Raw genomic sequence first — 13837 nt, 5'->3', positions numbered from 1 at the left:
AATGCAAATCTCAAAGGGGATGCGTTAGCCAGCTTGCTTTATAAAGTAGCAAGAGGTGTATGTTTGAAATTTCTCTGTCAATATTGCATACGGCATGCCTTGCATTGATGAAAAGGGTTTTTAAAGGCCATTGATGATGCAAGGCTGTCTCAACCTCATATCGCTCTCAATTATTAATTTAGGGACACACAACTCTGTTGCTGTTTCCCCCCATGAATACAATTAAAGCCGGTGAGCAAGCACCTGAGAATATTCAAAACAAAAAGAAAGTTTTACATATTTAACATCGGAAGTGAGTGTCGTCAGTGGAGATCTTATGACATGGTTACCTGAGTGTGGTGTGGAGCCTCCTCGACTATGGAGGGGCGGAGCCTGAAAGGCGTAGATAACGTCGCTATCAGCAATTACTGTCATGTCATCATCATCTGAAAAGGATCGTTGGAAACCTGTAGAGTACAACTCTGATAGGATGACCTGGAGAGAGACAGATAGGTTCAAGGTTCAAATCGAGGTCATACGAACATAGCTACAGTACAGTGTAGTTATGACGACAGACAGTGTTAACATTTGTTCCTTAATTGATCCTCACAGAGCTGAACCAGATATTGGGTTCTCTTTGTTGAAAACTACAAGGGAATACAAATTATAACGAAACATAAGTTTAAAATGTAACATATTTAAAATAAATGTTAATGACTACTGTTGCTAATATATTAGCAAAAAGCAGCTTGTAAGAGACGTCTCAAACAAGCACACAACTTGAGATCAAAACGTGGCCATTGAAATACAAGATACAATTTAAAACATCTACAATGGGAATTATGTTAAGGACACGTTTCCTTTTAGTCTTTGAAAATATCTATTTCCTAGTTTTATGTTTAGGAGAAAAATCTAAAACATTGTATTCATTGCTCGTACGTTTTTGAGCAGACTGACACCATTTAAAAAAAATGTATTTAACAATTTGAGTTTCAAAACACTCATTTGTGATTAACTTGACTAACTTCCTGGTTTATATATGTTATTAAAGACATCTTCCCCTAAGGTACACACACAGAGGAACATTGATGCATCAACACTGACAAAGTGACAAAAAGAAGAATTGAACTTCCAAGCAAATGCATAGCAGACACTGAGAGCCAGAGGGTGACACACAGAGCAGCACTCATCTCATAGCCACACATATAATTACACCATGACAGTTATTTAGAGTGTATTTCAAAATAGATTCAACATAAATGTTTGTGTGGTTATTAACAATGAATAGAGGAACAATGCACTTATAAACCATGAACATGGTAATGATGGGGCATTGGATTCTTTGCATCCATTTCACTCTCCTGTAGAACCAGGTTTATAAACCCCCAAAAAGATCCATCATCTGTTGCCGGGTAGGTGAAAGATTTATGAACACACGCCTCTGAAACCTTTTCCTCTGCCCTTTATCTTCTTGGTGACATTTCAGTTCACTGTGTGCATGCACTCAAGTGTTACCCTTCTAGGAAATAGAATGTGAGTTCTAGGGAAAAGTTAACAATATTTCTTGTCAAGAAAAACTGCACTCGATGACTTCCCGCCTAGCAATGGAGACATAAAGCCATCTACTGTCATCACATGTTGTTATGTGGTTTGTCCTTTGTGTGCCTGTGCGTGTGTGTGTGTGCGTGTGTGTGTGTGTGTGTGTGTGTGTGTGTGTGTGTGTGTGTGTGTGTGTGTGTGTGTGTGTGTGTGTGTGTGTGTGTGTGTGTGTGTGTGTGTGTGTGTGTGTGTGTGTGTGTGTGCTACCTGGTCTGGGGAGATGTTGCCCTCCTGGGCCACCATTGATCTGAGGCAGGACAGGGAACCAAAGAGAGGTACAGCCAGCCCCACCCGCAGGTATCTCTGAACCTTCGTACTGAACACCAGTGTCACACACATCGACCTGTGGGGGCGAAGGGAGAGGAATTAAGGTGTTAAGGTGAGTGAGTGAGTGAGTGAGTGAGTGAGTGAGTGAGTGAGTGAGTGAGTGAGTGAGTGAGTGAGTGAGTGAGTGAGTGAGTGAGTGAGTGAGTGAGTGAGTGAGTGAGTGAGTGAGTGAGAGGAGTAGGATGACAGAGAGATGAAGATAGATGATATGTAAAGTGCCAAATTGTTTTGCAATTTTGATTTGGCATGTTTACAATATTACTGATTCCACACACACACACACACACACACACACACACACACACACACACACACACACACACACACACACACACACACACACACGTATACATCACTTCAGGGGACATTACATTGACTGTCCCCATAAGGGAGGTGAGTCCCCACACGTGACTGTGTAAACAGATGTAGGTCCCCGCAAGTATAGGACACACACACACACACACACACACAAAGAAAACTGTGCTGTCAGTCTGTCAGTTTGTTCAAAAGATTATTAGTATTGAGTCTTGATGTATTTCAGCTACTAAACAGCAAAACAAAACATTTAATAGATGAGACATTGAAATGCCTGGCTGAGCTGTAAAATATTTCCTCCGACAATACTGTTGTACAAAGTCTCATTTCATGAGCATAAACAATTCAATTTGTCCGTGTCTGACTTAATATCTGGAGTGAATTAACTCTTTTCAGATGTTGTCCTTTAGTGTTTCCTTTTCCTGTGTGTGTTTGTAAATGTATGCAAGAGTGGACATGTTGATCTACACCAGCAGATCAGAGGTGGTCCCGCAGGAAGCTGCTGTGACATGTCTGTCTCACAGAAATCTGAACAGCTCCTGTAAGGGACGCAGGGATGATGGATGGGAGGATGAGATAATATATTGTGTAGTGATGAAAAGAAGGGGAGACAGAGTAAGGTCACGCCTTCACATTTGGGAAAAAGACGGTATAATTGCTGACATCTCCACTTCCTGTTCCCATCATGCATTATTCAGGTAGGTAGTGTGTTAGCAGTGGGGGAGCTGACAGGGCAGACGGCGGAGGATTTGATCAGATGTTTTGTTTACGTTGTTAGATGTTTCGAGATGAGACACAGAGGCGTGCAATAAAATGGGATGAGAGGTGTGGGATGGCACTCGAAATAGAGATGTTATTTTATGAAGTAGTTTTTGCAACAGTAGCACCCTGCTGGATTAGAGCGAGATAAACTCAGGTAAACAGCAACCTCACATACAGTATGTTTCCACCTGCAGCACCGAGAGTGCACTACATTAGGCTTTTCAAGTTCAAAACATTCAGAAATGTTTTTAAAAATGTTGAGCCGGTATCATATTCACATTGTTTACAGATGTATCAACCAAAGAAATATTTTTTGCATGATTTACATGAATTACAACACATCATGTTTACTTCACATTTCTGCCAGCTGCTTTCCTGAGATTTCAGTTTTGTTGCTATGTTTTTCGGCTTTACAGGAATCCATTTGTTCCAGTAGATATCGTAAGCGTGAACAAGTACAGTATACGGCAGTAAAATACAATTTGAAATATTTTAACTAGTGCAATATTTTATAATGATTGTCTTCATGTTGTGGTAGTAGGGGGAGCTGATTTGAATAACTGTGTTCAGGTGTCCGTGAAAAACTACAAGACTTGGAATAATTAGATGGTGTTCTTTTTTTTGAAAATCAAACTATCAGCAAACATTAGCGTCATAAAAGTGTTTTCTTTCTTGTTGTAAAAAACGTTGCAGTTAGGACATTCAAATCTGGCATAATTACTCCCACAATTTAGCATAACACTGTCTGACTCTCATTCATCTTCTTGTCAAAACCTGCCATCTATATGACTTACAATAAAACTTGACTCTTTCCAAAAATATGGTTGTTAAGAATTATGCTAAGACTGACTGTGCAAGGTTAGATGAGCAGAAAAACCCTCAGAGATACAGCCGTCCTCCTTTTCTCTCTGCCACACCGCCATTATCTGCAGCGCCCAGACCTCAGAGCCCAGTTGCCAGCCGGAGCCTGCTGGGTCTCTGGGGGCCACACACTTATCAGGCATTCTGCTGGGATACTGCTGCAGCAGTGAGGCCACTGTGCGTGTCTATGTGTACGTGTGGTGGGTTGTATTGTGCGTGTGTGTGTGTGGGTCAGGTCAGTGTGGGGGGCCAGCAGTGAGTCTAAACTGAACTTGAATGAATTTCCCTCTGTGCTGGGCTCAGCAGAAACAGACCACACACTGTCAGAGAACTCGCGCTGTTAAACTGAGGGTTAGCACGGTGCAGAGAGGATGCAGAGCAGCAGTGTCTGCATGTGTGAAGATAGAAGGATTCACTGAAAGTAGGCAACATTTAAAAACGCGTGAGTAAAATTAAATGGATATTTGTTGTTTTTCTCTCTTTTGAAGATATCTTATGCCTGACTGGACACATGGGCAGAGAGTGAAAGGGGATAAGATAAGCCAAGGCCTACTATGTTGAGGTTACCCGCTAAGCACAAAGGTAAACTGATGGTTTTGGTTTTCCATATTGGGGACAACGCAGAAACAATCTCACATAAATGAAAAAGCTGTCTTGCTTGATATCATGGTAGCAAGAGAAGAGAGGGTCTTTTTTTATATACAAATCATCAAAGAAACACCTTAATATACCGTAATACAAATAAAAACCTTTGTTTAATTGTTTACAAAAAAAGAGATCTGTGTCCCATCTTTGATAAAAAATGTTGACGTGATTCCAGTTTGTTATGATGCCAGTTTAAGAGCAGTTAAAGCATAATTATTTACTAATGATTATCAGCATGATTTTGTAATAAACAATTGTTTTGTACAGGATAACCGTGACATGAAATCCCATATTGTCCCATGCAGAGTCTTACATTTATCATTCTCTCTCTCTCTATTTACATCTCTATTGTCAATGGGGAAACAGGAGGCCTGTGTTTATTCCCTCCTCTTCCCTTCCCTCTCTCTGTCTCTGTCTTTCTTTCTTTATATGTCAAAGGCGTACTCCCTTACAGCTGGACCTTGCTGACATGCAGCTTCTGGTATGGTTCAAAATGGGAACACAGAAAGTGTTTGGTAGGGGACTTTTGATGGGCAACATTTATCACTCTGATTATGACCATGGCCAGCAGCTGTTGGTGTGTAAATCATATTTGTGTAAATAAATGTGTGTCTACGCATATTTGTCCAATTTCCTTTTTTAATGTATGCCCTTACAGAGCATCTATTATGATACATGTCCTTTTCTATTTCTTCATTAAATTACCCTTAAATTACTCCACGTAACAATTACTGTGACGACCCCTGCCTCACTATCTCTGGTGGTGGGTATGCGTGTGTGTGGCCCTTTAATGACTCTCCCTATGTGTGTGCTCACGGGAATTGAGGACACCTGGCGGCTGGAGCTAGCCGGATAAAGGACTGGACCGGATCTCGCTCTCTCTTTCTCTGGCAGGAGGACGCAACGCAAAGAGCAGTCACGACCAGCTGACCTCTTGTTTCGCCTGTTTGTGTCCTTCAGCAGCAGCCAAATAAACTCTTTTTTTTCTATTCACGCTCTCGTTTCTGTCGCGCGTTTGTTGTGGCTGAGAGCCAAGCCATGACAGCTGGGGGCTCGTCCATTCCGGTAAAGTAAGCTAGTGTTGGGAGTTAGTTCATTATTTGTGCGGAGTTTCCCCTGGTAGGTTATAGCGACGGTTCCCTTGGGATCGTTGGGCAGGGTGTTTAATGTTGTGGTGAAAGTGGCTGAAGCCTCGGCTTGGGGGCATGGCCGTGGTCGCAGTATTGTTGCTAGCTTGCTAGTCGCTTTGCTGGACCATCGGTCTCCAGTGCATAAGTACCCGCCGCAAGTAACTACATGAAGACTAGGGAGGAGATTAGTTAGTGGGTGCCGCAGTTAGTGGGGGAACTCCAATCATTTATTTTTGCTTTTCGTCTCAGTGTAAGCTCCGGTGTTGTGTGATAGTATGGCGGATGTAGACGCATTTATCAGGGCTCCATCTCAGGAAGCCCTTGGCAATTTCTCAATGGAGCAGCTGCTCGTTATTGCTGAACATTTCTCGGTGGAAATCGTCGGCGATAAGAGGCTAAAAATCACTATAAAAGATTATATTGTGTCGGCATTAGGTGAAACAGGAGTGTTTCCGGCAGAGAAAATAGGTGTGTTGTTAAAACCACTGTTGCAGGCTAGTTCACTGTCCTTTGAGCAGCAGGAGATGTTATTGTTGCAGCTGAATCATGACAAAATGAGGCATGAGATGGAGGTTGAAAAGGAAATTGCAGTGGAGCGGATGCGGCAGGAGACTGAGAAAGCCAAACTGGATATGGAAGGACAACGTCTTTCTATGGTCAGAGATGGTGCGGTGTTGGGTGAGCGGCACGGTGAACAGGTGCCCAGGTCCCATCATCGGTTCGATGCTAACAACTTGCGCTTGTTACCGCAATTTAATGAAAGTGATCCTGACACTTTTTTTTTTGCTTTTTGAACGGGTAGCTAAGGCTAGGGATTGGCTGGATGCAGACTGTGCCCTGATGCTTCAGTGTGTGCTCACAGGAAGAGCACAGTCTGCATATTCCGCGTTATGTCTGGAGGATAGCTCTAGCTATGTTAAAATAAAATTGGCGGTGCTTAGAGCATATGAACTCGTTCCTGAGGCTTATCGACAGCGTTTTAGGTCCTTGGAGAAAAAACAGGGTCAAAGATATGTGGAAATGGCGAGGGATTTGTCGGTTCATTTTAAACGTTGGTTAGCTGCTCTGGACATCACTTCTTTTGACAATTTGGGTGAACTCATGATTTTGGAACAGTTCAAAAACATTCTTCCTGACAACATTGCTACTTATATAATAGAACACAGGGTTACTTCGGTGTCCGAAGCTGCGGTGGCAGCAGATGAGTTTGTGTTACTTCATAAGGGCAGGTTCGAAGGGCGCGCGGGAGCGCTACCCGGTTTTGGCGGAAGTAGAAGGGCTGTTGATGTTGGTTCATTGGGGATGGATCCAAAGAAAGTGGCTTGGGAAAAATCTGAGGATACTTGTAACTATTGTCGTGAGAAAGGCCATTGGAAACCAGAATGTCCGGCGCTTAGAGCAAGATCCAAGGGAGGAAGATTTGTGGGTAAACCAGTTGCATTAGCTGTTCCTGTGAAAAGCTGCTGTGTTAACGAGGTGCTTACGGACCACTTATGGGGATCAGAGGTTTTGGCGTCCTATGATCCTTTTATAAGAGAGGGCTTGGTGTCATTGGTAGGTAGCAATGTCAGAGTTCCAATTAAAATTGAGGGATACCGGTGCATTTGACTCCTTTATCGTTGACTCTGTTCTGTCTTTGTCTGAGGAAAGTGACACGGTTCGGAGTCAGGGGATGTTCCTGTTCATAAGATGTATCTTGACTGTGACCTTGTTAAAGGGGAGGTAGCTATTGGTGTACGTCCAGCTTTTCCAATCAAGGGGATACATTTCATTCTGGGTAACGGTTTGGCAGGTGGTAGAGTCTGGGCTGATGTTCCCTCTGTGTTGTTAGTCACTGGTGGTCTGATTGAGTCAGGATCTGAGAAGTGCTCTACAGTGATGCCAGACGTCACGGCCTCGTGTGTGATCACACGTGCTAGGGCCAAAAGGGATCATGACTTGCTACCAGATGGAAAGCCAACTGACACAGTGGAGGTTCCATCTTTGTCTGAGTTTTCGGTATTACTTACACACCATGAGGTGGGAGAGGAGCAACGTCAGGATTCTTCGTTGAAAGACCTTTTTGACTGTGTTGCGCCAGTTGCACAGGGGGAAAACACTTCAAGTGGATACATGTTGCATAATGACTTGTTGTTTAGAAGATGGGTTCCTGTGGCTGTTGATGGTGGGGGAACTGAGGTTTTCCAGCTGGTGGTGCCAACTAAGTTTCGTCCTCTGGTCCTGAAAGTCGCACATGATGAGTGTGGACACTTTGGGGTTCGGAAAACATATTTGAACATCCTGAGACACTACTTTTGGCCACGTCTAAAGAGATGTGGCGCAGTATATTAGAACGTGTCATGTGTGTCAGCTAACGGGGAAACTAAACCAGAAGATCAAACCAGCACCACTACAGCCTATACAAGTGGTAAGTGAACCGTTTACACATCTCATTGTGGATTGTGTGGGCCCTTTACCGTGTTCAAAGTCTGGTTGCAAATATCTGCTGACTGTGATGTGTCAAACCACTAGGTATCCAGCGGCTTATCCTTTGAGGTCGATTACAACTAAGGCTGTGGTTAAGGCTTTGTCACAGTTTATTTCAATATTTGGTATTCCTAAGGTCGTCCAGAGTGATCAAGGCTCCAATTTTTCATCTCACATGTTTGCTCAGGTGTTGAAGCTTTTGAAGATTAAGAAGAACCAGTCAACAGCTTACCACGCTCAAAGCCAGGGTGCCTTGGAAAGGTTTCACCAGACATTGAAATCCTTGTTACGTGCTTACTAGGGCTGAACGATATACCGTGTCATGGCGATAACCGCGGTATGCGCATGCGCGGTATTCACACCGCAGGGACGTGCGGTTTTATTCATTTAAAAAAAAATGCTAACGCACTTTAGCACAGAATTCTAAATAAAGATACCCTTATTACTTATCGAAACTGCACATACAATATATCCGATTAAAGCTGAGACTCCACAGATTATTTAAGTATAGTATCTAAGCGATCCGATCTCGCAACAGGGGAAGCAAACACAGACAACACAACACATACCTTTTACGGAGCTTTTACGGGAGATCGTCTCACCGTAGCTGTCAATCTGATCAAAAGACGTGTTCAATGGCATTAAAACGAGAAAGAAAAAACTCGGTTGATCCATAGGTTGATAATGTATATGTAGCTTTGAAGCAATTGTTTATAATCCATAATTCCATTTTTATGTAAAAATCGGAGCACAAAAGTTAGCTGCTAATGGTAGCCACCAGAGTGTATGCAGCTTTCGGTTTTGGCTACGCGTCACTCTCACTCCTTATTTGTTCACGTGTTGGTGTGTGGAGAACTTCCCCTGCATGCACAGCAAACCACCAATCACAATCATTCTTGATCAGATCACAGCAGGCCCCGCCCCGCTAGTTTGCAGACTATCAAAACACTGGTAAAAAATTAGCGAGGTACAGGAGGACAATACCGGAGAAAATGGAATTATGGATTATAAATTAAATCATTTTTTTATACAGACTTTAAAAACCTATGGATTAACCAATTCAGCCGCGTTTTTTCTTTCTCGTTTTAATGCCATTGAACACGTCTTTTGATCAGATTGACAGCTACGGTGAGACATCTCCCCTAGAAGCTACGTAAAGGTACGTGTTGTGATGTCTGTGTTTGCTTCCCCTGTCCGAGTTCAGATCACTCGGTGATGATACTATATACCTAAATAATCTGTGGAACCTCAGCTTTAATCGGATATCTTGTAAATGCAGCTATGATAAGTAATAATAAGGGTACTTTTATCTTGAGTTCTGTGCCAAAGTGCGTTAGCATTTTTCGCTCAGGGGTCATTTAGATGCTTCTTATGAGACTTGTGTTTTGTTTTGGTAAAAATGGTTTGTATCGTCAATTAGCTGAGATTATTTCCGTTAATCTGGTATAACACATTAATAGGTTCTTAAATATTACGATCCCCTGAGACACTGTAGTGAAAAAAAAAAGTAAAGTACCTGCCGGGACTTTGGGGTTTAACAGGTTAAAAAAAACGCGATATATATACCGCAGGGGGGGGGGGGAAATCGCGATGTCAGTTTTTTTTCAATACCGTGCAGCCCTAGTGCTTACTGTACTGAGCTAGATGGAGACTGGGAGGAAGGTCTTCCTTGGTTGATGTTGGCTGCAAGGGAGGCGGTACATGAAGGTATGGGGTTTAGCCCTAATGAGTTGGTTTTCGGACATGCTGTACGGGGTCCCTTGGCAGTGCTGAAAGAGGGTTGTGTTGACACTGAGCCACCACGGAGCTTGGTGGATTATGTGAATGGCTTCAGACGTCGTTTGGGTGTTGCTTTGAGTATGGCACGGGAAAAGATGTCAGTGTCTCAAAGTAACATGAAGAAGTTCTATGACCGTTGTTCGGCACGACAGGAGTTTAATCCAGGTGACCAGGTTCTATCACTTATGCCTATTGTTGGTTCCCCATTTCAGGTCCGTACACTATCATTGAGAAAACTTCTGACCTAAATTATGTTGTGGCAACACCAGAACGAAGGAAGACCAAACGCCTCTGTCATGTAAATCTTCTGAAACCCTACCACAAGCGGGAGGTTAACACAGACACAGAGGTGGAGAAGGATAAAGTGCAGCCGGCTGTGGTGGTGACACATGGTTTGACGCATGAGGGAGATATAGTGCCCGAACCTGATGATAGTTTGCTCTGTGGTCGTTTGAGAAATTCGGAATCGCTAGATAATTTAGACGGGTTGTTGTCTCATTTGGCGGCATCAAGACCTGAGGAATTATCAGCATTGGTACACAAATATCTGTGTCTGTTTGGAGACACTCCTTCGCAAACTGACTGGGCTGAGCATGATATTGATGTTGGGGACGCTCAGCCGATTAAGCAACATTTTATCGCATGCCACCAGTTAAGCGCAGTCAGTTGGATGCAGAGATTAATTACATGGTGGAGAATAAAATTGCTGTACCATCAGCATCTAGTTGGGCGTCTCCATGTATTTTGGTGCCAAAGCAGGATGGGACACCTAGATTCTGTACTGATCTAAGAAAAGTGAATGCGGTGACAAAATCAGACTCTTTTCCTTTGCCACGGATGGATGACTGTATAGATCAGGTGGGGTCTGCAAAGTATGTTAGCAAATTTGCTTTGCTTAAAGGGTATTGGCAGGTCCCCTTGTCTAAGCGGGCACAGGAAATAGCAGCATTTATCACACCATCTGGACTTTATTCATATAAGGTAATGCCGTTTGGGTTAAAAAATGCTCCTGCTACATTCCAACGTTTGATGAATCGCGTGGTGTCGGGTTTAGAGGGCTGTACGGTGTATCTAGACGATTTGGTAATTTGCAGTGATACTTGGACTGCTCATGTTCAGCGCATCGAGAGGTTGTTTGAACGGTTGACGGAGGCACATCTGACTATTAATTTGGCCAAATGTGCCTTTGCAAAGGCCACAGTGACATACCTTGGTCATGTGGTGGGTCAGGGTTGTGTGGCTCCAGTTCTGGCCAAGGTCAGGGCAATATCTGAATACCCACAACCAAAAAGGAACTCCAGAGATTTTTGGGTATGGTGGGTTACTACAGGAGGTTCTGTGAACATTTTTCCACTACAGTGTTTCCTCTGACGGAACTTCTCAGGGCTAAGGTAAAATATACTTGGTCGGTCGACTGTCAGAGAGCGTTTGATAGTGTTAAGTCTCTATTGTGCTCCTCTCAGGCGTTAGCGGCTCCATGTTTTGATCGTCCTTTTAGTCTCCAAGTAGATGCAAGCCAGGTGGGAGTCGGTGCGGTTCTGCTCCAGGTTGACAAGGGGGGGTGGAGAGACCCGTCAGTTTCTTTTCAAAGAAACTTAACAGTTACCAAAGGAATTATTCGGTGATTGAGAAGGAAGCGTTAGCACTCATTTGGGCGTTGCAGCATTTCACTGTATATGTGGGAGCAGGAAGACCAATTTTGGTTTACACAGATCACAATCCCCTGACCTTTTTGCATTCAATGAAGTGTCCCAACCAAAGGCTGACGAGGTGGTCTTTGTTTCTTCAGGCTTACAACCTTGATGTTAGGCACATTAGGGGATCCGACAATGTTATTGCTGACGCGCTGTCACGTGCTCCATGGTACTAAGTAGTTGTTAGTTTGACCTTGATGTGTATATATATATGGACTGTCATACTGTGATAAATCTTTCTCGCTCTGCCCATGTTTTTTAAAGTGCTTCTCAGATACTGGTGTTGCTAAAGGTGTGGCTGGGTGCTGAAGGCGAGGATTGCTGTGTGAAGGTGGTGTATTTCATTGGGGTTCTGGGGGAGTGCCATATGTGTGGTTTTTTTTTCCATGACTTTTTCCTTTGGTTTGGGATGGGGTTGGTGTGTGGTGCCGGTGGCCCTGGGGACACCGACTTTAAGGGGGGGGGTGTCACGACCCCTGCCTCACTATCTCTGGTGGTGGGTATGCGTGTGTGTGTGGCCCTTTAATGACTCTCCCTCTGTGTGTGCTCACGGGAATTGAGGACACCTGGCGGCTGGTGCTAGCCGGATAAAGGACTGGACCGGATCTCGCTCTCTCTCTCTCTCTCTCTCTGGCAGGAGGACGCAACGTGAAGAGCAGTCACGACCAGCTGACCTCTTATTTCGCCTGTTTGTGTCCTTCAGCAGCAGCCAAATAAACTCTTTTTTTTTCTATTCACGCTCTCGTTTCTGTCGCGCGTTTGTTGTGGCTGAGAGCCATAACATTACCAAACTACTTTTATTTTTTAAATAACAAATGAATATACACGGGCTGAGTAATGGATAAAATAAATATAATTCAGGGATTGCAGAATCATTATGACTGTAGCACAGTTCAGAAAAACATGCCAGGACATAATTAAATTATATTCTCTTGGTTATTTCTTATTGTCGTGTAAGTTAAACATTACCTGGTTTGTCGCAGTGTGATAGGCAGGGAGATACATAAAAATGGGTCGAAGGTGTTGCTCTGCTTAAGGCAATGAGGGCACGTCAAAGAAGACCTGGAGACAAACAGAGAGACAGAAAGCATTATGCATACAAAGAAATATTGCAAAAAAAAATGTCACAACCTGTTTTACTCAGTTTTATTCTGCTTCATTCAATTATTGGTCCTCATCAAAGAGCCACATCGTCACATTTCTTCTTAAGGGAGGATTAAATGTGCAGTAAAGAATGACTTTTTATGTGACGCATGCAGTGATGGTGATGAAATGTGTACGAAAAACACTTTTAGGAAGGTGAGATATTGCCGTCATTGGAAAAAGCTGTACAAAAATACATACTAAGTTAGGGAGAAGAAGAGGAATATTGTGGCAAGAGAGGAAAGGAGAAAGGTTGAAAGGATATTAAAGGCAGAGGGGATATTTAAGAGAAAGTGTTGAGCTGAAAGATGATAAAATGAAGGGCAGCAGACACAGCGGAGGTTGATAGGCAGAGGAAACAAACGTGAAGAGCAAGGAGACAGAGGAAAAGGAATACAACAAAGTGCAAGGACTGTCGAGTTGACACAAACTAGAGAGCAAAGAAAGACACAGACAGGACCCGTCAAGGTCTTTGAGACGACGGCATGGAGCTAGTCAGAGTGGAATGACATGAGACTGGAGAATCTCAACCTGTGGGCTACTATCAAAAATAATTGCACGTTTTAAAAAATACATAATAGTACTGAGCCACCTTAAAATGATCTAGAGAAAATAACTGTTAAAAGGATTAGTGAGCTTTTGATGTGCTAGTAGGTGGATTTGTTACCTCTGAGCCAGATTAGCTATTTCACAGAATGTCTAGTCTTTATTGCCCCCAAAGCTTTTTGGCTGCTGAGTTATTTAATGAGTAAAAATAAGAGTGGTATAAATCTTTTAAACGGACTCTTGGAAAGGGAGTGAACATTATAACTATTAATTTAAAGACATAAACAGCACAACCCAATGCTAAAGCTAATCTATGTCGCTCTCTTTGGTCTTTTGTGTTATATTTGATTAACACCATGTGTTCGAATCAGCCTGTCCTCCTCCAAAAAACGACCAAATAGGTTGATTGTTCAGCAGCTTATTACGACCTATAGTCTCATTTTAAAGTTTAGCACCTCTCGTGGTCGTGTAAGAAACAACAATTTGTAGCAATTGCAAACGCTCCGGAGGGTCGTATATTCACAAATAACCCTCTCTGGAAAATCCTAAATTGTAGAATAGTTTGGCCATTAAAATGCTTTTTGATTAGAT

At 43.0% G+C, this 13837-nt stretch overlaps 1 protein-coding gene across 1 annotated transcript in view; it reads right to left on the bottom strand.

Moving 5' to 3' along the window:
• usp43a (ubiquitin specific peptidase 43a) overlaps nt 1-13837 on the bottom strand; it is a 116498-nt gene that overhangs the window by 43523 nt on the left and 59138 nt on the right. Inside the window, exons 4-6 of the mRNA XM_034203337.1 lie at nt 12527-12619; nt 1786-1921; nt 330-474 (exon numbers count right to left, since the gene is read on the bottom strand). Of these exons, the coding sequence (XP_034059228.1) occupies nt 330-474; nt 1786-1921; nt 12527-12619 (374 nt within the window). The remainder of the gene's footprint in view (nt 1-329; nt 475-1785; nt 1922-12526; nt 12620-13837) is intronic.

The sequence above is a fragment of the Gymnodraco acuticeps genome, unplaced genomic scaffold (genome assembly GCF_902827175.1).
Source record: "Gymnodraco acuticeps unplaced genomic scaffold, fGymAcu1.1, whole genome shotgun sequence".
Lineage (NCBI taxonomy): Eukaryota > Metazoa > Chordata > Actinopteri > Perciformes > Bathydraconidae > Gymnodraco > Gymnodraco acuticeps.
Note: the sequence above shows the minus strand (reverse complement) of the source record. Positions and strands in the feature narration are given on the sequence as shown.